The 26,808-nt window shown below is 40.0% G+C and overlaps 1 protein-coding gene across 4 annotated transcripts in view; it reads right to left on the bottom strand.

Moving 5' to 3' along the window:
- The window catches only part of LOC100556496 (PH and SEC7 domain-containing protein 3), a 251,754-nt gene that overhangs the window by 176,784 nt on the left and 48,162 nt on the right, over positions 1 to 26,808 (bottom strand). For 2 of the 4 annotated variants that reach the window (XM_062971516.1, XM_062971515.1), the window contains 2 exons: positions 18,606 to 19,635; positions 10,250 to 10,597 (listed from right to left, as the gene is read on the bottom strand). In XM_062971516.1, coding sequence (XP_062827586.1) covers positions 10,250 to 10,597; positions 18,606 to 19,635 — 1,378 coding nt within the window. Of the gene's footprint in view, positions 1 to 10,249; positions 10,598 to 15,823; positions 15,972 to 18,605; positions 19,636 to 26,808 lie in introns of those variants that run through there. The other 2 variants (XM_062971517.1, XM_062971518.1) reach the window with 2 other exon arrangements.

Here is a 26,808-nt window from a genome sequence, read left to right as displayed (position 1 = left end):
TAGTTTGTACCCAACTCAAACAGAGAGAGCAGGCTCAGGCAAAATCAAAATATAACAGCTTGTCCAAACTTTTGTGCCCTCCCTAACTGATGCTGCTTAGTTACATGTGTTTTTACCTGGGAAGCGTTGGAGGATACATATCACCATACATCACTTGCACTCTTAACTGGGAGAGATGACCATTTCTTCAATAGTTGGAAATAATTTCTTCAATAGTTGGAAACAACAACTACAGTAGTGTCTCGCTTATCCAACATAAACGGGCCAGCAGGACATTGGATAAGCAAAAATGTTGGATAATAAGGAGGAATTAAGGAAAAGCCTATTAAATTATGATTTTACAAATTAAGCACCAAAACATCATGTTTTACAACAAATCAACAAAAAAGCAGTTCAATACACTGTAGTCTTATGTAGTAATTATTGTATTTACAAATTTAGCACCAAAACATTGCAGGGTATTGAAAACATTGACTGCAAAAATATTTGACTACTAAAGGGCAGACTGCATTTGGATAATCCAGAATGTTGGATAAGCGAGACTCTACTGTAGATGGTGAAGAGTGAATTACACATTAATTAACTGTTCACCACCTCCCTCCCAACTATTTTAGCCAAATTTTAGAAAATTTAAATGGAATTTTAAGGATTTAATATGTTTATAATTATGTTGCTTGTGCTACATATTGTCTTGCTTATTCATGCTGGGTTTTTAAAAAATAATTTATTGATTTGTTTTTGACCTGTTTTATGTACTGCTGAATCCCTTCAGCAGTACATAAAGGTGGGCTATAAACAAAGTTTTCATTCATTCATTCATTCATTCATTTTAGGACCTTTGTCTGTGCTATGTCTTCTTGGTGTGGGAAAATGCAGGGTAAGTGAAGTTTCTCAGACCAAAATATCAGTTCTGGGAATACTTGGATGGATCATTTGTATTGTATTTATAGGCATTTGCCCCATTTGTAAGCCGCCACAAGTCTCATTTGGGAGATGGTAGTGGTGTATAAAAATAAACTTATTGTTGTTGTTGATTATGATGATAATGATGATGATGATGATGATTCTCCTTCAAAAGTCAATAGATTTTGCACACTTCTTTGTTCTATCCTGACTTAGCACCATAAGGGAAAGGCAATGGCAGGGTGAGGCCAGAAACTGAAACCCTTAACGTCATGCAGCTCATGTGAGATCAGAGGATGGAGATCTGACCTGGCACCCAAAGATAGTCCCGCTTCCTGACCCATCAGCTTAGCTCAGTCTAAACCAGCTTCCTAGGTTTGGCTCCTTGATTAAAGTGTTACAAGGTGGACAGTTAAAAGCAGAAAAGATAATCTAATGGTTGGGGAATAGCAATATTTTAAACACTAGCCTCTCAGCCTGAGGCAGGCTCCTAGTTCTATGTGAGGATGTTTCCAGGACTTAACATCCTGACAGTTTTTTAAAGTCAACTAGAACCTCATCCACATGGATCACTTAATCTGGGGCGAGTCTGGGGCAGATAAGAACAGCCTAGTGAAGACTGCTTCAGCCCAGCTTATCATTCCCTTATCATCCATGTTGCTGTCACCTCTCCCAGTGGCCTCTGGCTGTCACAGGCATCTCATGCTGACATCAGCAAAAGCACCCGCATGGCAACAGCAGTGACAGAAAGACAATTCATCCCTTTTTCCTTGTGCTGATGAGAGATGGTTCATGTGGACAGTAGACAGATCCGAATCAGACCCAGTGCCACTGTGCCAAAACCACGGGGTTGCTCCAGAGTTTTGTCTGAATTTCAGACCATCCTCCAACTTTTCTTAATGCAGGTTACCAGAAGTTGCAGAATGTCATGGGGACAGCCAGGAGTGACTGCACAATGAGTAGGGGTTAATAACTCCGGTTGCGCCTGACACGAAAAAAACAACCCATGTGAACAAGTCATGGGAGAATATATTCAAATGCCAAAAAATAAATTCAATTAAATGGCTTGGAAAAATACATCCCTGCTTGTTACTGCTGCCCGACCAGCAGCAGCTAGTCCAAGTCTAGTTTCCTATCAACAATATACAATCCCTGAAATCTCCACTTCGCTATGACACTGATCTTAAGAAAATCACTCGCTCTCAGTCTGTCTTATCATACAGCACTGCCATAAATTTAGCACAGGATGGCCCAATGCATGTACGCTGCCTAAATTCCTTGGAGGAATGGGAAAAAATGTGATTATCTAAGTTGATGTGAGGGCAGACCTATCAGTATTCCACCACTCAGGTCTGTCTTGGAAGAATATGAATACGACTTTGCTTTCCATCATTCAGTACAGATTTGAAGGCCTTGAGATATTCTGATAAATGAGAGTCAGTGCCAAAATGAGATAACCCCTAAAACACCCAACTCTTTATCAGAGAATACTGGAAACTGTGTATAAGCAATTTTGTGCCCACAAAGCTACAGGCCACTCGTTAATAGGCAGGAGGTCCAGGAGATGTAACAACTAGAATCCAAGAAAGTGTGAGTTGTCTCCTGATTCAATGGTGGAAAACAAGTCCTCTGACATTTCCTGTAAAGGCTATGCAGTTTGGTCCCAAGGAGAACAATTGTAGCTAAAGGCTTTGGAGCAGGGGTCCCCAAACTAAGGCCCGGGGGCCGGATGCGGCCCTCCAAGGTCATTTACCCGGCCCCCACCCTCAGTTTTACACTTAGACTCGCCCAAAGTCTGAAATGACTTGAAGGCACACAACAACAACAATCCTACTTAACTTGACTATCTCATTGGCCAGAAGCAGGCCCACACTTCCCACTGAAATCCTGAAAGATTTACAGTATGCTGGTTAAAACTGTTTTTATTTCAAAATATTGTATTTTTCTTTCATTTACGAATATTGTGCTATGGTAATAATATACTATATTGTGTATACATATAATATTGATAATAACTTATTTATTTATTTATTACCGTATTTCTACCCCCGCCCTTCTCACTCAATAGGGGACTCAGGGCGGCTAATAATAATAATACAATATAATAATATTGTATAATATAATAATATAAATTATATATTATATATTAAATGTACTGTAATATTACTAATAATATTACAGTATAGTGGTATAGTACAATATATTAATATATAATGCTAATATTGTACTATACTAATAATCTCTATATATAAAAGAGTGATGGCATCAGGGCAGCGGACAAAACAACAAAACTACAGGACCCCCAACCTTGAAATTTGACAACACAACCCATCATTCACGGCTCTAGGTTGATACAACAAAAAGAAAAGAATAATAAAGTCCTTATTAGAGGGAGAGGAATAATAGTTTTTATCCAATTGCTGCCAGTTAGAAGGCTAAGCTCCGCCCACTTGGTCTCCTAGCAACCTACTCAGCCCAGGGGACAGGCACAATTAGGCCTCACTTAGGCCTCTTCCACAGATTATCAGATTTTAACTGGATTATATGGCAGTGTAGACTCAAGGCCCTTCCACACAGCTATATAACCCATTTAGAATCTTTTATTATCTGCTTTGAACTGGATTATCTTGACTCCACACTGCCATATAATCCACTTCAGTGTGCATACTAAACATGAAGACAACCATACAACAGACATTCAATACCACCACTACCTCAACAATTTCTCACCAACACCACCAGAGAACGCCACAGCAATGTGTGGCTGGGCACAGCTAGTATAATATATTGTTTGTACATACAACTTATAAGGCGCTCTGAGTCCCCTTCGGGGTGGGAGAAGGTGGGGTATAAATGTAGCGAATAAATAAATAATTGTTGTTGGGGAGGGGGGCGTTTACACTACAAATAAGATATGTGCAGTGTGCATAGGAATTTGTTGTGTTTTTTTTTTGGTTTTTTTTTTTTGAAATGATAATTCAGCCCCTCAACAATCTGAGGGACCAAGAACCGGCCCTACTTGCCTACTTTTTTCACTTCTTTTCACTATCTCGGCATCTGACCAGAGCCTGCCGAGTATTTCTCATTCTCAATTTCCATACAGGATTTTTATCTTTAGGAGTGCAATGGTTTGGGTATTCTACTAGGACTTTGAAGAGCAAGGTTCAGCCACGGAAACCCACTGGATGACCTGGGACATGTCATTCACTCTCACCTTCAGAGGAAAGCCAAGGAGAAACCCTCTGAACAACTCTTGTCAGGGAAACCCCATAAGAGCTGCCATAAGTCAGGAACAAATTGAAGGCACACAACAGACCCACTGTAGCATGACCTCCCTTGTACTCTTCTCTACCTTTCTCTTCGATGTTTCCTTTTATATATTTGAACATCTTTACTGCTCACAGTTCCTTTTAAGCTCTTTTACGTTTCTTCAAAACCTAACCTCCAATTAACCTGCTATGTCAGTTCTTCTCTTCTTCACTGGCCCACAAAAGCCTCTGACCATTCAAGTTACACTTTTTTTTTCAGCTTTCATTAACCTTTTGCCTTCTCACTGTTTTCTTATCCTCCCTCTCTCTTTCATTTTTTCCTTCAAATGTAAGATTTTAAACGAGCCACTGCTCAGAGTCTGTGGCACATTTCCTTTTCCTCCCACCACAGAACATAGTCATTTCACATAAATCAATGAAGGCACCAAGATTCCATTTTAACTGCTATAGAAACATCATGTGGAATCATGGGCTTTGTAGTTTGATGGGGCACCAAAGGAGCTCTCTAGCTGAGAATTATAAATATCAATTTCCTAAACATTACAAACTCCAGAATTCCAATGACAGAGAAAGTAGACTCACAGTCTGACAACTGTGGCATGTGAAAGGGCCCCCGGAGTGACTACAGAGCTATCACATTTACTCAGGCACAGATATGATGAAAAAAAAATGAAATACAGGCGGCTCTCAACATTTGCAGTTGTTGATTTTTTTTTTAAAGGCATGACTTTTTTTAAAATTGTAACTTTTTGGAAAACAGTGGGATGACCAAAAACAAAAGAGAGGATGCAGCCAAAAAAAGAGGGTTCTCAATTATTCCTTCTCATTACTGAAAATTGCAATTTGAGATGCAGTTAGAAAAAAAACAAACGGTTTCTCTTCAGGTGTGCCTCTCAGCTACAATCTTTTTTGGGAATACTAGAAATGTGCGTGCATTGTTTGCTTGGAGCATGGGCTGTTGGTTTAATCCAGAAGTTAAAACATATGCTGTTCTAAATAACCAGACTGATCTCCTCACAAGCTCAGAGAGGACATCTACTGGCCAATTAGATTGATTCCAGGTTTTAATTGCTTTCACGGACAGCAAGACCTGTCTGTCCCAAGGACTTGGAACACCATGCAATGGTTAAACTCCATTGTATAGCTGACTATTGTTCTCTTTTTCTTGATCATTGTGCAGTATGAGTATAGTAACTAGGTTTCTTTTTTTTTTAATGTGACATTCACCAAGTGGGAGGCCACTTGAAAAGACTCAAAGACTCTGAATCAGAACTTTAACACAATTAGAGCATTTGGAGAAGGAAAAATAGAAGTCACACAGGGTTTTGTACATGTTGTATATTGCCATGTCGTATGTGAGTCAAGGCTGTTATTTAGAGCCAACTTTAATTCAAACTTTACTATATGATTTGAGAGAAGAACTTTACATTTTTTTTGTTATGATTTCATGGATCTGTGGAAAATACCTTGTGAAGCACAGTTTACGAATGACTCATCTACAACAATCACAGATCCACATTCTCCATCATAGCATCCTCCAAATGGGTTGGACTACCATAGGTAAAGGTAAAGGTTTTCCCCTGACATCAATTCTAGTTGTGTCTGACTCTGGGGATTGGTGGCATCTCAATTTCCAAGCCGAAGAGCTGGCGCTGTCCATAGACATCTCCAAGGTCATGTGGCCAGCATGACTGCATAGAGCACTGTTATCTTCCTGCCGGAACGGTACTTATTGATCTACTCACATTTGCATGTTTTCAAACTGCTAGGTTGGTAGAAGCTGGGACTAATGGCAGGAGCTTACTCTGCTCCCCAGATTCGAATCACCGACCTTACTTCATCTCAACAGTCATAAATTATAGGAGTCGTGACCAAACTATCTGCAGGACACCTGAGTGGCTAATATAGAATAATTTGTTCCCATTCTTTAAGTGGCAGAAATATAAAATGCTGCCTTTGAAACATCACTGAATTTGAATAAATCTTCACTTCCATGTGACCAAAATTATCACGTGGGCCACATGAGATCCCATAATCTAAAGAGTAGGTGAATAATCAACTTCTGCACCTCAATAATCTTCCTTTCTGCATATACACTACACATCACAATGGCAGCTCTTTCACTCGCATATACCAGGATGCTTTAAATAAACTTAGATTATATGAGTTGTGGGCATTTTCTCATTCCAATAAAAAATCTAATGTACTACCTTGTATACAAATAACACATGTCCAAAGGAGTGTTTGCAAGTATAGAAAAAAGTAGGGAAGTGTTTATTTGCTAATATTTTGAAGAAAGCAATAAATAGCTTAATAATAATAATAATAATAATAATAATAATAACTTTATTTTTATACCCCGCCCCATCTCCGCGAAGGGACTCGGGGCGGCTTACATGGGGCCTAGCCCGATAAGACAATCAATATCAATAGCACGACTATAAAACAATTTTCACTATTTTCTTCCCATTGTGAGAAAGTTTGGGGTTTAGGGCTCATCCACAGAGGGCAGGTTAGCCTGGTGAAAACTGGCTCAGAGCAGGCTTGATCCAACATGTCTATGCTGATTCCAGGATTGCTATCCAGACAGTCCAGAACGATATCAGCCCTACTGAGCTATCACCTCCTCTATGTTGTCGCCATCGCTCTTAACTGACCACGGAGCTCAGTATAAGCTCCTGGCCACCAAGGTTCTATCTACTGATGTCAGAATGGGGCACACAAGCAACCAGCAAAACAGAGTGGTCTGATCTCACCTTCTTCTTACAGGTTGTGCACGTGCCCCATTCTGACATCAGAAACACAGCAGTGATCAGGAAGTCTGACGGAGACCTGTGGCCTGTTAGGAGTGGCAGTGGTGACACGGGCATGAGCCATCTGCTTTCTCTGCACTGACCATCATAAGGACAAAGTGAGGACAGCAACGTCAGCCTGGATCAGACCAAATTGGATCCAATCCAACTGTCCAGATTGGCTAGAAGCCCCACAATACTCAAGAGATTCAAGCAAACCTGGAGTATCCCCTAATGTTGTTCAAAGTGGAACAAAGTTGGTTTAAAGCCTAAAAGTCTGAGATATGTACTGGAAGCCACTGTATATCTATGCAGCAGTCCATTCATGTTAAATACAGAGGTTTTTGACCATGTAAACATTTAGACAAGTCCTTAACAAAATTTACCAGTGATATTTTTGTGCAGAAAAATAATATCTCAGTGCAGAAAATTCTGTTTCCTGAGCAGTCAAGGTGATTTCTGCATAAAAATGCCACAGCTGAATTTTATCCCAGAACTACGAAGATTCTTCTCATTAGGTTTTCCCAACACTATGGCTTTCTCCACATCAAGGTTTCCAACACATTTGGAATCGTTTTTCAAATATTCTTTCCATCTTTAGAATAAAGTACTCTCCCCCCGTCAAAAAAATTAGTGAAAGCCAGAAAACACAAAGTGAAATAAACGTATACTGAAATCAAACTAAAAAAATACATTTCTTATATTAGGGATATATCCTGACCCTAGGTGAGATAAGACATCTTTCACTTTTGCATATATATTTTTTCTTTCAAAATTTCATGTAGAATGAGGGTATTTATAGAAATGGTGGGTTATTTCCTTATCCCAGTGAATTCCAACATCCCCCATGGAATAATCTCAATTTCCCTAAATGTTTTTCATCTAATGACAACCAGAGTATGCCCCCATTTTTTTTTTTTGCTTTGCTATGTCATAATTTGACAAAAAATAGCGCATGAGGCCAAAAAAATCCCAATTATATCTGTCAATACTTTTGTCTTTTTATTGTTATTTTATTATTATTATTTTATCCCACTCCCACCCTCCGCTCTTTGCACATGCAATTTATACAGCAAACTACAGAAGTCTTATTTTTCAGTCTTATTTTTTCCACTCCACATCTTAGCACATTCTCTAAATAATTCCTAACTCTAAATTATTCCTAACCAGTCAATACTTTTGTCAAGTCAATTTATTTCTTGATTCTTCCTTATATTGAACAGTTCCTGAAAGTGTGTTGCTTAGAATTATGCAGACAACCACTTTATAGAATGACGACACTGAACATTTGATTCTGTGTGGATTCTGCAGCAAAATATGACTCCAATAATGTGTCATCTTAGGATATGAGGAATAAATAAGATGTTTTTACAATAAATCCAGTATTGTAAAGAAGTATATTTCAAGTACTAGAGAAGAGATTAAAGAATCCCACTGTGGAACAGATTCTGAAAATAGTAGACTGGATGTTATTTATTTTTCAGAAATACTGAATATTGAAACAACAACTGAGAAAAACAGCTAAAAGCAGAATCAAATGGGGAAACAAGCGGTATATTTAGCTTATGTTCCAAATTTAAACTAAATCTGGTTTGCCAGCTTCCCCAGGGAAGATTAGTTCAGTCCTAGTTTTCATTCTGTCACGACACACAGTGCTGGGAAACCGTACTGCCAGCATTCAACATACACAAGCTTTAAAACTGCTTTCATTTTATTTAGGAGATTTATTTGGCTGACCGACTTTATTTAGGAAGCAGGACATGCATTTAAGTGGCTTTGTTTACAAAGTAGCACAGTGACAGCCCACCCTCTGACACTTTTCTTCCACTGTAAAATTAGTACAAGGAGAAAGCATAATATTTAGAAGTCTTTGTTGATAAAACACCAAACATAGGAGAGAGAAAATGCAGCTAAGCTCCTTATAAAAGCCTGTTGGAATATTTGCAGGCAATTCTGTCCCAGATGGTTCAAGTTAGATCTTGGAATTTACTTTTATGGATTTACTTTTATGTCTTTCCATGACAGCAGTGACACTTTCTCACAATCAGATGCCTGAAGTAAAGCCTATGCAAAATATGGGTTGACTGCCTTGCTTAATGTAATGGAACAATTGCATATTATTGTGATGTCCACAAATGACACCACAATCATAGACATCTGTCTGTACTGTTTGTTTTTAAAGCAGCATTACTACACATGGAACTTTACAAGATAATGAATGGGGAAAAAAGTAAAGAAAGGCAAATAAATGCATCTCTCCTTAGAAAACCTTATAATTGTCAACTCTGACTGATAGTAAAGTCTCTTCGGGGTTTCAGTAAGTATGTCTGCAGAGAAATTGCTGACATTTCCTAGTGGTTTCTCATACAAGTACTAGTTAGATTATACTTATAGTAAAGGTAGGTAACGGTTTTCCCCTGACATTAAGGCCAATTGTGTCCAACTCTGGGGGTTGGTGCTCATCTCCATTTCTAAGCTGAAGAGCCGGCGTTGTCCATAGACACCTCCAAGGTCATGTGGCCAGCATGACTGCATGGAGCGCCTTTATAAATAAAGTTTTATTTATAAAACTTTATAAATAAAGTTTTATTATTATTATTATAAAGTTTTATTATTATTATTATTATTATTATTATTATTATTATTATTATTATTATTACCTTCCCGCCAGAGCGGTACCTATTGATCTACTCACATTTGCATGTTTTCGAACTGCTAGGTTGGCAGAAGCTGGAGCTAACAGCCTGCTTAAATCCAGAACAATATGAGATCTTCAAGGTGGCAGAGACTAGAATATGCCATAGTTTCTAAACAGATCTCCAAGAAGCTACCTGTATGTAGAACATATCAACATAGATACAGAAAAGTTGTTTCCTGGGTTTTGTGAGGTTACAGCAGATACAAGAAACAGAACCCAGGGCCAGGCACCAGAAATAACTATATTTTCAGTAGCTTCCACTAAAGACTTGCAAATAAGTGGATTTCAACTGGGCAAGGGACAAATCTTCACCTAATGGGATCAGTGGGGACAAAACTTTTGTCACTATATGGGGCAGCTTCCAACAGACCTAAATGCATTTATATCCCTCTGTACATTGAGAGTACATAAATCAGAATCCTTAAATGTCCTTGTAGTGCAAGAACTCCTCACACATCTGCCAGTATCTCATTTGTGATTTGCCACCCAGCCAACAAATAGGATTTAAAAGCTTATCAACATCATCAATCAATGAGATGGCACAACAGCAGCAGCAAACATTACATAAATGCCAAGCAAAAACTTACCTTTCCAAATGACAGTCTTCTGTGATGTCTGACTCCTTCACATCTCCCAGTCCATTGGCAACTCCACCACAATGCTCCTTCCTGAGTTCACTGTCGGGAGTCCTTTCTAAAAATTGGGCGTCTTCCTTGATACGCTGCTGGATCATTGGAGTGAGTGGCATTTCAAAGCTGAAGTAGCTATCAGGCTCAGAATATAACGTTTCCAGCGACTCAGCGCTGTAGTATAAAGAGGCATTGTCTAGAATGCTTTCAAACTGGGAGCTGTACACATCTGTTGAGACTTCGGAGTGCGGTTGCCCAAGGACATCTTCCATTTTCCCACTGACCACTTCTTCCTCCTCCATCAGCCTGGGAATCAAAGCACACAGAAAAATAAAAGTCACTTTATGTTCTGTTTTAGGACCTGTATGTGGCAACGCTCAAACCTTCCAGGGGTGTACATGCTCAGAAATTGCCCTCTCCTTTTGATCATCAAGTACCAGTGTTTATACGTCTGGTTGCAATTGTGTTGATGGAGAACAGACACCCTTGTCTTTCCTCCCCCACCTCCACCGCCATTACTGAGTTGAAACAAAAGTTGCCAGGATATTATGATGCATACGAAGAAATATCAGCTCGTTGTTTTCAGGGAAACAAAAAAGATACACTGTCCTCCTGTATATTAGATTAGTTTTAGGAGATTCTGAAGCTTCTAGGTCTTTTCTCTCAACACCTCAGCTAAGTCACAAAGCAAAAGGAAGGAATTAGAACTAGAGAAAGATGCACATCATTCAGAGAAATGAAGACAGATATTTTCCATTGTGTGTATTTTTGATTCAGAGGCTACTGAATGTTTTTAAAGCTCTGCTAAAGAAATAGCAAAATCACTTTTGAGTATTCCTTGTTTCACACTGGCTCTACACTGCCCTATATCCCAGAATCTGATAGCAGATTATCTTCTTTGAACTGGATTATATGAGTCTACACTGCCAGATAATTTGGGATAAACACACAATTTGGGATCAAAACTGGGATATACTGTATAGGGCAATTTAAGACCCTGCCAGACATGCCCTATATACCAGGATCTGATCCCAGATTTTCTGCATTAATCAGGATTATATGAGTCCCCACTGCCAAATAATCTGGGATAAACAGAAAACCTGCGATCAGATTCTGGGATATAGGGCCTGTCTGGAATTCTTGGATTCACATTCACACACACACACACACACACACCTCTAAAAGAAGAGGTAATAGTAACAGAGGTAACAATTCCCTATCATTAGGTGTTTGTGCATTTTGAAACAGGACATGCAAGAGTTGTATTTAGGAGTAAGGGTCTTCCTTCACATCTGCCTCTCCCTTGCCCATCACTGTCACATTCACAGTTATTCCACAAAGATAGCACAGATATAATTGATGGAAGACGTTTCCCTTGGCTCCAGTTCCCACATTGCTCCATTCACATCTGTGGCTTTCTATGCTATTTGATTCAAGTAATAGATATTGATTGGTTAATGAAGGAGTTCAGTCAATTGATGATAGTTCCTTTCACGTCTGCTTCATCAATTCACCAATGGAGTGTAAAAAAGAAAATCAGAGGACAAATCCTACACACAATCTTTCCAAACCTGCTCTATGCAAAGGATTTTGCTTTAGAACAAACAATTAACCAAGTTTCAGATTCATACAGATCTCTGATTGAAAATACACTATACTAGGATTTGGGACCTAAATCTCCCAATCTCATAACTTCCATCCAAGTGTGTTTGATTTACCATTGAGACATTGGAAAAATGGTTTCTATGGCATCAAAAATGTTAGTTCTTAAAGTCAGGCCCTTTCCACACAGCTGAATAAAATCCCACATTTTCTGCTTTGAACTGGAATATATAGCAGTGTGGACTCAGATAACCCAGTTCAAAGCAGATATTGTGGGATTTTCTGCCTTGATATTCTAGGTTATATGACTGTGTGGAAGGTCCCTAAGGTTCATTAAACTCCAGACCCCTACAGTTGTGTTTATAGAGTTATTTTAATACATACAACTCATTCCAGTTTCAGGGTTATACTATTACTGACTTACTATCATATAAATGACAACATAATAACGCAAACTAGAATTTAAAAAAATATCCATTCCCAGCATACAGTTCATAGGACAAGAGGAAACTGTAAACTGTGAGATCAATGAAGGCAGCAAAACAGTTTTGCCTCAGAAATTGGAACAGTTCAACAAAGCTGTTCAAATAGTAGAAGAAGTGCACAAGTGACAAATCACTTATATTACAGGGTGAAAATGTGTATGTATTTATGTGGCGAAGGTGTCCACTTACACAGACAGCCTCCCGCCTCCACAAACAGCTACAACCCACAGTCCTGAGAAGACACCAAAAGCGTTCTCTCCATTGCACTACATGTTATAGCGAGCACTACAAACATGTGCAAGAGCCCTGCCAATATCCTCCACAAACACAATCCTGCCCATCACTTAAGTGAAGGATTTTATTCCTCCTAAATTTTCTGTTTTTCCTCCAGAATGGACATCCCAGGGTTTCTTTCTCTCTAAACTGAAGTAGAATTCGGATGACCCCGTCCACTGGCTTTCCCTTAACCCTTTCCAACCCTTTCCTATGGCACACAGCAAACAGAGTAATTGATCAGCAACTGAACATACTAGAGAGGTTTGAGGGAGAATTTACAATGCTTTATAGAAGTTGTAGGTACAGTAGAGTCTCACTTATCCAACGTAAACGGGCCGGCAGAACGTTGGATAAGTGAATATGTTGGATAATAAGGAGAGATTAAGGAAAAGCCTATTAAACATCAAATTAGTTTATGATTTTACAAATTAAGCGCCAAAACATCATGTTATACCACAAATTTGACAGAAAAAGTAGTTCAATATGCAGTAATGCTATGTAGTAATTACTGTATTTACGAACTTAGCACCAAAATATCACGATATATTGAAAACATTGACTACAAAAATGTGTTGGATAATCCAAAACATTGGATAAGCGAGTTTTGGATAAGTGAAACTCTACTGTACTGGAATATACAGTTCAGCGGCAATCTAAGAGCACTCTGAACTCCACCAACGATGGACCTGGAACTAGCTTGGTACACATAATCCTCATAACAAAGAAAAAATATTGTAGGTCTCTGACGGGATTTATAGGAGTTGTAGTTCACCTACACCCAGAGCGCACTATGAACCCAAACCATGATGGATCTGGACCGAACTTGCCATGCAAGTTTGGTCCATGCCCAAATTGGGCAAAATATGCCCAAATTTGAATACTGGTGGATTTTGAGGGGAATTTGCCTGGACATTTTGGCATTGTAGATGCTGGGATTTATAGTCCACCAGCAATCAATGACCACTCTGAGCTTCACCAATGATGGAATTGGACCAAACTTGGCACACAGAGCCCCCATGACCATCAAAAAATATTGGAGGTCTTTTGGGGAAATTCACCTTGATTTGGGGAAGTTGCAGTTCATCTACATTCAGAGAACACTGTGAACCCAAACATCAATGGATCTGGACCAAACTTGGCACACATACCAGATATGCTGAAATTTGATTACTGGATGGGTTTGGGGAAAACTGATGTTCCTTTCTGGGAGTTGTAGTTCGCCCACAACCACTGAAACAATGATCTTCACTAATGATGGACCTGGACCAAACTTGGCACGCAAACCTCCCATGACTAATGCAAACTACTGGAGGGGTTTGAGGGACTGACTCACCATAGTGAGAGTTATAATTTATCCTACAGCCAAAGAGCACACTGAACCCCACCCATTATGCATCCAGAGCAAACTTCCCCAACATAACACACTTTATGTTAAGATGGAATTTATTGGCAGGTTGTGAGTTGTAGTTCACACATAACACTATGCATTTTGTACAAGTAAAAAATTGTTGTTGTTTTTTTTCAAATAACCCAGGCAACACCGGATACCCAAGCTAATAGGAAATAAAATTACACTATGTTAGATGTAAAATCTTTTCAAAAAACATTTTCAAAAAGTTATTAAAACATCAGGCACCTTTGTGACTTTTGGCCCACACTGTACAACAATGATCCATAGCTGAGAAAAGTTACTGTTTTGGACTACAGCTCCACATCTCCTCCCTCTGCCAGCATGGCTCTGCTGGCTATAGTTGCCTAGGAGTTGCAATTCTTAAACAAAAACTTTCCCAAGTTCTCATTTTATTATTCTCCTTTCAGTCCTGATCCCAGATTCTAAATGGCTGCTTGGCTATGCTCGGCTTTCCAGAACACTAACTGTCCATCAGTTGTCCATGCCATTGTATGTCCTACTTCAGTGTGTGGTTGTGAAAGCTGAACAGTGAAGAAAACTGGTAGAAAGAAAATCAACTCATGTAAAATGTGCTGGAGAAGAGTTTTATGGATACTGTGGACTGCTAAAAAGACAAATAAATAGATCGTAGAGCAAATCAAGCCAGAACTCTTCCAAGAAGCCAAGATGATTAAACTAATAGTGTTGTACTTTAGACATTTAATGAGAGGACATGACGCACTAGAAAAGACAATAATGCTTGGTAAGGTAAACAACAGTAGGAAAAGAAGATGACTACATTCCAAATGGATAGACTTAATCAGGGAAATCATGGCCGCGAGTCTGCAAAACCTGAGCAAGGTTGTTAATTGGAGGGTCATTTGGAAGGCCACCTCTCACTCATAGGGTTAAGAGGGACAGGGTTGAAAGAACAGGAAGGAAAAAGTTGTTCAGGTTTAGGGTGGGGAGGGATTTATAAGAGAAAAATCAGAGGAGACAGAGAGCTGTAGATCTTGTGATCCCCAGAGTTAGTTCATGCATAGTCCCCAAGAAACACAAAACACAGAATCCTGAACGTGAACTGTGAGTATAGGCATTTAAATGCTTACTTCAGTAGCTGACTTTTCTCATCAAAGCCAACTATTCCTTCACAAAGCATACAACACAATCACACCAGCTGTGGCTATTCACATAACAGCAGCTTTTTCTAATCCAACCCGGGGAGAGTTGGGATGAGCTCCCTCTATCAGCTCCAGCTCCATGTGGGGACATGAGAGAAGCCTTCCACAAGGATGGGGAAACATCAAAACATCCAGGCATCCCCTGGGCAACATCCTTGCAAACAGCCAATTCTCTCACACCAGAAGTGACCTGCAGTTTCTCAAGTCACTCCTGAAATGAAAAAAAAGCTATTTCATAGACAATTCTTTGCTTGAAAGGGAAGATGCCATGTGTGCGTAGGCCTCACTTCTCCCATCTCTGCAAAAGAAAGGACATGACCAAGGAGATGGAGAAATCGGACTTCATTGAGTTTTTAGTTACTCAAACTTTGTCAACCCTGCTGCAGCAAAAAAAACTTATGACAGCAAGTCAATTACATTATCCTTCCAGAAACTGGTGTTCTGCAGTTGTGAGGGCAAACAAAACCCATCACCACTAACCAGTATGCCCAATGAGAATTGGGAAGGCTGAACTAAACCATGTCTGGCAACTACTGATATTCCTCAGTAGGAAGATAAGCAGGTTTGTCACAGTCACATCTCTACACAAGCGCCTTACCTTGCCCACACGTTCATTGCTGGTCCTTCCAAAGCCCCATCTTTCCACAAACCAGCTTCTCTAATGCCCCGTCTTTACTGAAACCCTCTCTCCCTATCTACTGCCTGGAAAACCAAGGAGGCAGTTTTTTCAAAGCTCCCAGCGTTCTCATTCATAGCTTGCCTACAGTCAGAAAGCCAGGCTGAACATTCTGACCAACTTTGGAATAACCTGAATAATCAAAACAGGCAACATTGGATGCATTTAGCATTTCAAAAAGCAGGCTGTTACTGGCTTCAAACCAGGATTTATTTGCTGCTTGGTAATGGAACTCTGCTGTTTCTATGGCAGAAGCAAATAAAGAAACACAAGGAAAGTAAGACAGATCAAAGACAGAAATCTCAGAAAGTGTCAATAGCATGTTTAATGCATAAACTACCATAGCACTTCAAGTTACATGATACAGAGCAGACACATTTTTACTGTTCTTTTTTAAAAAAAAGCTATTCTACATAATGAGATTTTAGTTATGACAATGTGGGAAAGAATCTTCCTGTTGTTCTCGTTTTTAAGTAACAGTCACAGATGAGCTATGCAGCTGTGTTTGAAACAGAGGCAGATGTATTCATCTGAATGACAGTCGGGGCCAAAAGGTGCATATAAGACCTCAGCAGAGTAGGCAGCTGCTTGGATCACCTGCCCCAGAGCCAACATCTATCATGTTAGTTCTCATTCGCTATTCGCTACCAGCAAGGCCTTCAGACTATGCTCCTCGCAGCCCTTTCATTCCTCAAGAAAAAACACCTCCTCACCAGTAGCCAGACTAGCTGGGGGATTCTGGGAATAGTCCAAAACATGATCTTTTTTCTAAGGTCGATACCCTCCTAAGTAATCCTCCTCAGGCAGACAGGATTTGCTGAGGATTCCTTTCCCACTGGGTATTTGTTGGATAGACTTCAGACTTAGTTTTGGCACAAAAAATGTGCAACTCTCTCTTTCCTGAGTCTCACCAGAGACTCAGGAAATGTCTCACTGCACTTTTCTAGGCAACTTCATACACAGTTTTTATTCTGCCAGTACTCCATTTTTCAGACCTATTATGTTAATAACTACTGCCATCGTGGCAAGATTCTGAAGTTTTCAATATAGTCCAGAAGTGAGTGCATTTAGCTGTGCTTTGGGACCCCTGTGTTGAACAGCACTAGGAATAGAACTACATTTTAAAAATAATAACAAATGGTAGCACATCAAGTAATTTATTATATACAGTAGAGTCTCACTTATCCAAGCCTCGCTTGGACCCAGGCTGTGGCACAGGCTGGAGAGCAAACCAGCTGCAACCAGCTGCAATGAATCACTCTGACCAGGAGGTCATGAGTTCGAGGCCCGCTCGGAGCCTATGTTTGTCTTGTCTTTGTTCTATGTTAAAAGGCATTGAATGTTTGCCTATATGTGTAATGTGATCCGCCCTGAGTCCCCTTCGGGGTGAGAAGGGCGGAATATAAATGCTGTAAATAAATAAATAAATAAATAATCCAAGCCTCTGGATTATCCAAGCTATTTTTGTAGTCAATGTTTTCAATATATCGTGATATTTTGGTGCTAAATTAGAAAATACAGTAATTACAACATAACATTACTGCGTATTGAACCACATTTTCTGTCAAATTTGTTGTCTAACATGATGTTTTGGTGCTTAATTTGTAAAATCATAACCTAATTTGATGTTTAATAGGCTTTTCCTTAATCCCTCCTTATTATCCAAGATATTCGCTTATCCAAGCTTCTGCTGGCCCGTTTAGCTTGGATAAGTGAGACTCTACTGTATTATTAAAAGATGCAAAGCTATTCTGTAGCAAGGTTGAGACTAACAGCATAAATAAAGTTTTAATGTAATCCTTCATGGACTCTAATCCACCTCATCAAATGCATATGTAAATTGGATTGGAGTCCAGGACAGGATTCCAAGATAGTTTCTCCTAGAAATTTCTTTTTCTCAATTAGTCTCAGATGTGCTGCAGGATTCTTTTATATCTTGCTATGATGAAACAGACTATAGCCAGCCCTCCACATTTGCAGTTTTGATTATTTACAGATTTGATTAAGATGTTTTCTCTAAGAAGTTAACTATGGATGTATGATGGAAGACTTAAAAGTTCCTGGAGAGAACACCTTTCTGGAAATCTAGGGCCCCTTCCACACAGCTAAATAAAATCCCACATTATCTGCTTTGAATGGGGCTATATGGCAGTATGGACTCAAATAACCCAGTTCAGATATTGTGGGATTTTCTGCCTTGATATTCTGGGTTATATGGCTGTGTTGAAGGGACCTAGGTCTTTCAGTGTTCCAGCTGAAACTGACCAAAATGTTGTCCTGGAATACCTATGAATTGCTAGATATGTGTCTCTCCAATGAACAAATAGTCATTTTTTAACTCATGGTTGTGTCCTTTTGCGAGGATCCTGTGCCCCTAATCATAGCTAATGTGAACGATTCAATGTTATACAGTTTTTGAATATTATACATTGTTGTTGTTGGGGGTTATAAGAGTAAAAAAAGCAACACAGGCCCTTCCATACAACCATATAACTCAGAATATCAAGGCAGATAATCCACAATATCTGCTTTGAACTGGGTTATCTGAGTCTATATTGCCATATAACTCAGTTCGAGGCAGATAATGTGGGATTTTATACAGCTGCGTCGAAGGAGCCACATTTGTGTCTCTCCCACCCCAAACTGTTATCCAAGAAGTTCCTCAATGGCCCCCAAAACTATAGAATCAGAGTTGTGTTTTTACCTGTCCGGCTCTTGAACCCAGTTCTTCTTGGCTTCTGTTACAAAGACTTCATCCTCTCCACCTTCAGTCATAGAAGGTAAGGGCTTGAGGTTTTCCCAGGATACATTCCAAGAACGCTCAAGCAAGCCACCTGCTTCTGCTGGGTCTGGCGATGGAGTGTGGCAGTTTGGTATAGCAGCAAATGTTCTCCTTTCTAGACTACCAGCCTCAGGGTGTTCTGTAGCCTTCTGCTCCTCTGCTTTTTGTATCCAAAGGATTTCAACCCCTTGAAATTCCACATGCTTGCTCACAGCTGCCTCTTTCGATATCCTCCTCTCAGATGCTCTTTCTACTGTTTCTGGATCAAACACAGAAAACTGCTGCTCAAAGTCTGCCCAGGCACCCCCAAGGGCACTGGCAGCTTCACCACACTTGCTCTCTGGACCTGCCAAAGATATAGGTCTACCTTTTTCAAACACTTTGTGGGGCTCCTCAGTCCTATTATCCACTGTTTTTGAGGTTTCGGGCTGTATTTCTACAGTCAAGACCATAGAGTCTTCTTCTGTAACCCAATACAATTTTCTCTCTGCAGCTATTTCAGATGGAGGTGGCATTGCTGTAGATTCCTCTTGGCCTGCAAGAACTTCCTCTCTGGCTGCCTCTTCAACCACTCTGCCAGTCCTCCTCTCTTTTTCCATTTGCAACTCAGAACAGAAGGCATTTTCCTCTCCATCCCAAGCATTTTCACATTCTAAATTTTCAGATTTTTTTGTCATCTCACTCAGTTTATTTACTTTGAGAGCCAGTTCTTCCTCTTGGAGGGGTGTTTGGAACCCTTCACATGACGATTCTTTCCCATCTCCAGGGCTACCATTCTCACAAGTCCCACAAAATTGTGGGTCACTTGGTTGTCCATCGGAAGTACATATTATAGTTTCTCCAAGACACTCAGATGTCACTTCCAATGTCTTGACTCCTTCTTCCACAGTCCCATACTCTGGGAATTCATTTGTAATGTTGTGCGGAATAAGAGTACTGCTTCCATGGCCACCTGTGAAAACAACAAACAAAAATGTAAGCACTTAATTCCACTACCATTATTTTGCCTTCATTCCTGTTGCACTCCCGCCTCTTCTGGATGATGTCATTTCTTATTTAGACTTTACAACTTGGATTATTTTAGTGATGGCTTTGAGGTGTGGGAGGAACAGCAGTGTATTCTGGAGGTCAAGATTTCCCAGTTAGAAAAGTACAAGAAGTAAAGTCATTTGCGGAATGTGAAGGTTAAATATAATAGTAAATAGTTTTATAAAGTAGAAATAGAAACAGTATTTTAACAGTGAGAAAACAACTATTTTTAGGGTTTATAGGTCTTTGGAATGGAAGGTAGGAAATCCATTTTAAATGGTGGGTTGTTGTATGTTTTCCGGGCTGTATGGCCATGTTCTAGAAGTATTCTCTCCTGATGTTTCGCCCACATCTATGACAGGCATCCTCAGAGGTTGTGAGGTATTAAACATTTTTTAAAAATGTTTTTCTTAGTATTTAGAATGAGGGGTATGCTGGAAAGTAGGGTGAGTAGGAAATATATGGAATATGAGTATTAATCAATTAAGATATTTTTGTATTCTCTGTATTCTAGAACTTTTTTTATAACAATACAATTAAAAAAAAATCAAGCAATTTACAGCTATATTTATGCTAGGCTTAAATTCATGAAACACCATTTCTACTTCCTAGGGAGCTAGCAGACCTGTAAAGCTACAAAGGGGGTTAGGAATCTAACCTTCTACACTGCCATATAATTGAGATAATAATAAAACTTTAATAAAACTTTATTTGTAGACCACCCTATCTTGCTTACTTTCGTGACCATATCTCCCCTATGAACCAGTGAGAGCTCTTAGATCCACCGGGGAGACCCTTCTCTTGCTCCCGCCTCCGTCGCAAACACGACTGGTGGGACGAGGGAGAGGGCCTTCTCAGTGGTGGCCCCCTGGCTCTGGAACTCTCTCCCTAGGGAGGTTAGATTGGCACCTACTCTGTCACATTCTGCAAAAAATTGAAGACTTGGATGTTCAAGTGCTTTCGAACTGTAGGTCCATTTTCATCACCATCCAGTCTTAACTATTTACTGCCCTAACCCTCAGCACTTTACCCTATTCCTGAATTTCATTGCCTTGAATTTTTTGCACATGCCTACCTTCCCTGTAATTTACCCCACCATTTAGTCATGACGTTCACTATGTATTTTTTGAATGTTATTTTACTGTTATTGTTTTAATTATATATGCTGTCATCATTGCATGATTTTATCTGTTGATCGGGCTTGGTCCCCATGTGAACCACTCTGAGTCCCCTCGCGGAGATGGAAGCAGGTTATAGATAAAGTTTTTATCATCATCATCTCCCCGGAGTGACTCTGCTTTGAACTAGATTATATGAGTCTACACTGCCATATAATCCAATTCAAATCTGGATTTTATATGGCAGTGTAGAAGGGGCCTTAGAGTTTTTATCACATGAAAATCCCGAAGACATTTTAAGAAAGCCATGGCAGTTATACTGATTCCATAAATCTACAAAATTCCTTGTAGCACCCTTGCCTAGCACAAAGCTCCCCTTGTATAAGTATGTTACTTTCTAGAATGAAAAGATAAAACTCATTGCCTCTTTCTGCAGGGAATTCAGGATGGGGGGTATGTTTTCCCAGAAGACAACAGGAACATAAAGGTCCAGCTCGACTGCCTGCAAAAATATGAAGGTAAGTGCCCCTTTTTCTCCTAGGACCCTTCCACATAGCCATTTATGTGTTTTAAATGCATTTTTTATCTTTGTATTGATGTTTTAATTGATATATTGTATTACTGTTTTATCTTTTTTATATTGTGATTTGTATTATGTTGCTTTATTTTGTCTTTATGTTGCTTGGGCCTTTGTCCCATGTAAGCCGCCCTGAATCCCGCGGGGAGATGGTGGCGGGGTATAAATAAAGTTCTTTATTATTATTATTATTATTATTATTATTATTATTATTATTATTATTCTATAACCCAGAATATCAAGGAAGAAATCCCACAATATCTGCTTTGAACTAGGTTATCTGAGTCCACACTGTCATACATTCCAGTTCAAAGCAGATATGGAGGGATTTAATGCCTTAATATTCTGGGTTATATGGCTGTGTAGAGGGCCCCTAGATTTTTTGAACTTAAGTGTGGTAAAGAGGTATTGCTGGTCAGAAATTACAGTCTGCCACACCACCTTGCTAAGAACTGTGAACCACTGAAAAATGAAAATGTGTTGCACATATATGCTCTTAAGCAAAAACGTGACAATGGTGGGAAAACAGAGATACGACAAACTCAAGATGTCCTTATAACTTCATTACATAAGAGGAGGGTCTTTTCTATGGGGAGAAAAGCATTTCTAGTTGTAGAAACTTATGGTAATGGCAAATCCCATAGACCTTTTCCCTAAATCAGATACCAATAGGTGGAAGGAAAGTACCTGTCCTATTATTTCCAGTGTGAGATCTCATCAATGGGGAAAAACTGACAAAACACATCTCAACAGGACTAATGTGGTATATTTGGTTCCTGAGAGCTACCAGCCAGTTTGGGAGAGCTATCACAACCAAGCAAACTTATCAGAGACATATTAAATTGTTCTATCACTGGCCATTGTTGCCTTGTCACTTTAGCTAAAAGGATAATTCAGCTAAAGACAAATATTGCACTACTAGCACATGATTGGGTGGTGAGGAATGTTTCACTATGTAGAGTAAATTTTAAAAGGACAGAACTGTCCCCAGCACTAGTCAGGATAGTAGCTTTATCTTACTGTATATTTAGATTGTTAAAAACTGAACTATTTAGAAATCCAACATGCAAGAGTTCCAAAAGGAGAACAGTACCCAGTAGTACCCATTGTTTCAGCACAACACTGGTTTCAGTTGTTTGTAAATGGATGCCACTGAGCCCTTGACACGAGCAAGACATTTTTTCTTGTTGGACAAAGCACCAGAAATTGTTCAAAGTTTGAGAAACTTCTATTTAACTGCTGAGTTGCCAACAATAATATTAGCATAATGCTTCTTGTGCATCAAAAGGGAGGTCTTATAATAATCCATAAAACAATCCTTCGAAGGAACTATCCACTAGTAGTGTGCATTCAGGTAAAAGCTTGTTTTGTTTCGTTTCCATCTTTTGTTGTGGGACTCGATCCATTTTTGGAAAGCCTCCCAAAATTGGGAGGGTTGTTTTCGATATTCGGGGGCCCAAAAATCAGCCCATTATGGGGGGGGGGGGGGGGGTTCCCACCCACTGGCTCCCCTTCCTGAGGCATTCGGCTGTCTGGCAGATACTGTGCTTCTTCTCTTCCTCCTCCTCCCTCCCTCCCTCATGCCCGCAATGCCCTGCATTAACTCACGGGAGTCACGGCCAGGCAGACCCACGTCCAGGCCTCAGCAAGCAAGCAACTCGGAGAGTGTGGTGGGTGGCAGGGCATGTGTGACTGTGCAGGCGTTCGGCTGCAGGCAGGCACTGAGAGGCAGCACAAGCTTTCCATGCCTGCCTGCATGCCCCACACAAACTCTCCCTAGAAAGAAAGTGTGTGTGTGGCGGGGCACAGGCAGGTCTGGAAAGCACATACCCACCTCTCCATGCCTGCCTGCAGCTGAGTGCCGGCACAGTCACACACCCACACACACACACCTGGAAAGGAGGGAGGGGAGGTGGTTCCTTCCACCCTGATGCTGAGGTTCAGGTGTGGGGCTGCTCAGACGTGACTCATGTAAGTGTATGCGGGTCATTGTGGGTGTGAGGGAGGGAGGGAAGCGAAGAAAAAGAAGAAGCCCGCACACATGAAATTTCGGTGCCACATGAAAGGATGCTTTCAAGTCAAGCTGAGTTTCGTGTGGGGAGGGGGGCTTTCTGTTTCGTGCTTCCGAATAAATGAAAGACACGGAAGAAATTATAAGAACAAAGGGTTGTTGTATGTCTTTCGGGCTGTGTGGCCATGTTCCAGAAGTATTCTCTTCCTGACGTTTCGCCCACATCTCTGGCAGACCTCTGAGGATGCCTGTCATAGATGTGGGTGAAACGTCAGGAGAGAATACTTCTGGAACATGGCCACACAGCCCGAAAGACATACAACAACCCTGTGATCCCGGCCATGAAAGCCTTCGACAACACATATAAGAACAAAGTTCGCGCACATCTCTACTATACACACATTTTGGCTGTTCTGGAAATAGATATAGAAGGGGACTGATAACGTGAGTACTGTGAAGAAAAGCCCTAAAACTCCTCATGTGCAGGAATTAACATAGGCTGAGTATCCCAAATCCGGAATTCCCAAACTCAAAATACTCAAAAATTGTCCAAATGAGTAACTGAGATAGTGACACCTTTGCTTCCTGATGGTTCAGTATACACAAACCTTATTTCATGCACACAACTGTTCAAAATTATTGTCTATGAAATTACCTGTATGGTGTGAACTGCAAACATAGGTATGTGTATAGTGTGGATTTCAAGCATAAATGTATTTTGTGTTTTGAACTGGATCCACTCTCCCAATATATGTCATACATTTGTCCAAAAACGCATGTTTCAAAGTTCCCATAGATATCAATGCAAACATTATTTTTCCTCTTGAATCCCAGAGCTGTGTGTGGCGCAATTAATAAAATTGGAGCCTAGGAAAGATATGCCCCCCCCCCCCAATATGTTTAAAACGTAAAGAAGGCACATCTGTGAGCTAAGTCTTTAATGTGGTATGTAGCTGAACCTTCATTGTGCTCTAGTGAGGTTCCAGCAGTGGCCTTCAGTTTCTATCTCCATCTCCTAGTCACTATCTGTTAAGCTCTTTTTGCTGATTGTCAAGCTACTGCCCAGCAGCTTACTTTCCTTTATCCCAGAGCCATGTGCTGAATAGTTCCTAGGAGACAATGGAACAATTGTTGCTTAGGGAACGCTTCGCGTGAATCCGAGGTCATATTGACACAGCCATTGTTGAGACATGACAATGGCCACCTGTGCGCTCATATGATTATGCGTACCACCAGTGGTTAAATTTTTATTGCCAATTAAAAACAGAAAATAAAATGCCACATAGCATCTGAAACAGACCAACTAGGCCATCTACTGCAAGGAATGGAGAAAAACCCAAAATGATTAACTATAGTAAATATCACATTTGGGATCTCATGACTTGTGGATTCTAGCTGTAGTGCTCTCTCTTTACCACATTAGATACTATCAGAATGGAGCTTGTTTCCTGATAATACATATTCCCAAAAAAAGAGAGAAGTAAGTTTGAAACATGCCAAGATGATCCAAGATTGGTCACCAAAATAATTTTGAAATCGATGGCAGAAAAACATAAAACTGAACTAATTTCCAATACAATCCTGTACTTTCTTAACAAATCTGAAGTCACCTTACCACATGAAGAATACAAATTGCATTGTATTTTATTGAGCTGTGGTAGTGCCTTATACTGTCCACACTAGGTGAAATTTGAACTATGTTTTAAAATAATTAGAGTACCCAATGTTTATCTTACTTTTTCCCCCAGTTAGGATAATCAGAATGAAAGGTTATGAAGATGAAAATAGAAACTATAAAAACTGTAATAAACCAACACTTTTGATGAGTTCAGGAGCTGTTCTTGAGCAAAACAGAGGGATTTTAAAGAGAGCATTAAAAATAAACATTCTCATAATTTAGAAACATTAAATGTGGATATTCTGTAAATTTTATAACAAATTCTCCCCCAGTATACTAGCAGCTCACATGAAGGCTACAATCCTATGCACAATTACCTGACAGTAATCTCTATTGAACAAATTGCTACTGAGTGAGCATATGATACACTGTGGCCACAATTTACCTATCCTGAAACCATATTTGGCTATTCTCCCTAATAGTAAGTTTTTCCAGTTTTGAAATATCTCAAGTTAGATTTAATATTTGAAAGACACACAGCTTCTGACTCTCAACTCTTCCTCTGAGCTTCATGGATTTCAGAAAATAGGTCTGCTTGAACTGAAGCAAATTTCTCATCTCTTTTCATAGACAAATGTGCTCCTTGAGAGACAGTATATTATTACTAACTTTCATTTAATGGAAAAGATGAAGGAATGTGAAAGAAGTGATAAGGAAATATGTTAGGTTTTGTGACTTCCTCCATTGAGTCTATCCATCTGGAATATTAAGGTAAAGGTAAAGGTTTTCCCCTGACGTTAAGTCCAGTCATGTCTGACTCTGGGGGTTGGTGCTCATCTCCATTTCTAAGACAAAGAGCCGGCATTGTTCATAGGCATCACCTTCCCGCCGGAGCGGTACTTATTGATCTACTCACATTGGCATGTTTTCGAACTGCTAGGTTGGCAGGAGCTGGGGCTAACAGCGGGCGCTCATTCCGCTCCTGGGATTTGAACCTGGGACCTTTTGGTCCGCAAGTTCAGCAGCTCAGTGCTTTAACACACTTCGCCACCGGGGCTCCCACTATCTGGAATATTACTCTCTGCTTTATCAAGCACTGCTGTTTTTTTTTTCAAGTGAGCCACATGATATGGCCAAGATGTGATAGCTTCGGTTTAGTTATCTATAGGCTTCTAGAAAGAGTTTGAGCCTGATTTGTTCTAGGACCCATTTGTTTGTTTTTAGAAGTCTGTAATATTGTATAGAACCCTTCTCCAGAACTGATCTACCTGCATTGCAATATACACCCAAGCTGATCTAGTTGGCATCTTCAAAATGGGGACCATACAAGATCCTTGAACATCTTTATCAAAAAGTGCCAAAATAAGGATTTAACTCAGTTTGGGGAATGCATCACTTGTTAAATGTGTCTGTTGAAGGATAAAATGAGGGGGGGGGGGGGAGTAAAGCATATGTGTCTTAATCCTAGTTGAGAAGCAACAGCTAACTGTATCCCAATCCTGCAGTTAGAGTAGGGCTGGAGCCCTGCAGTATGAGAAAATGAGCTCCACTGTAAACCCCATATGTGCTCTCTAAACTCTTTGGAGTGACAGAGGAACATGGAGTCTTTATACTAGCATTTATCACTGCAGCATCGTGCAATGCTTTCCATGCAAGGATGTATTTGGCACCCTAAGAAAGGAACACAGTCTTCTTTAAAATGAGTTGACTAATACATTCAGCTGGAAGGCAGCAAGTGCAGAGTATATCAACCATGAAGAAATCAAGAGATC

This window comes from Anolis carolinensis, chromosome 2, assembly GCF_035594765.1.
Source record: "Anolis carolinensis isolate JA03-04 chromosome 2, rAnoCar3.1.pri, whole genome shotgun sequence".
NCBI lineage: Eukaryota > Metazoa > Chordata > Lepidosauria > Squamata > Dactyloidae > Anolis > Anolis carolinensis.
Note: the sequence above shows the minus strand (reverse complement) of the source record. Positions and strands in the feature narration are given on the sequence as shown.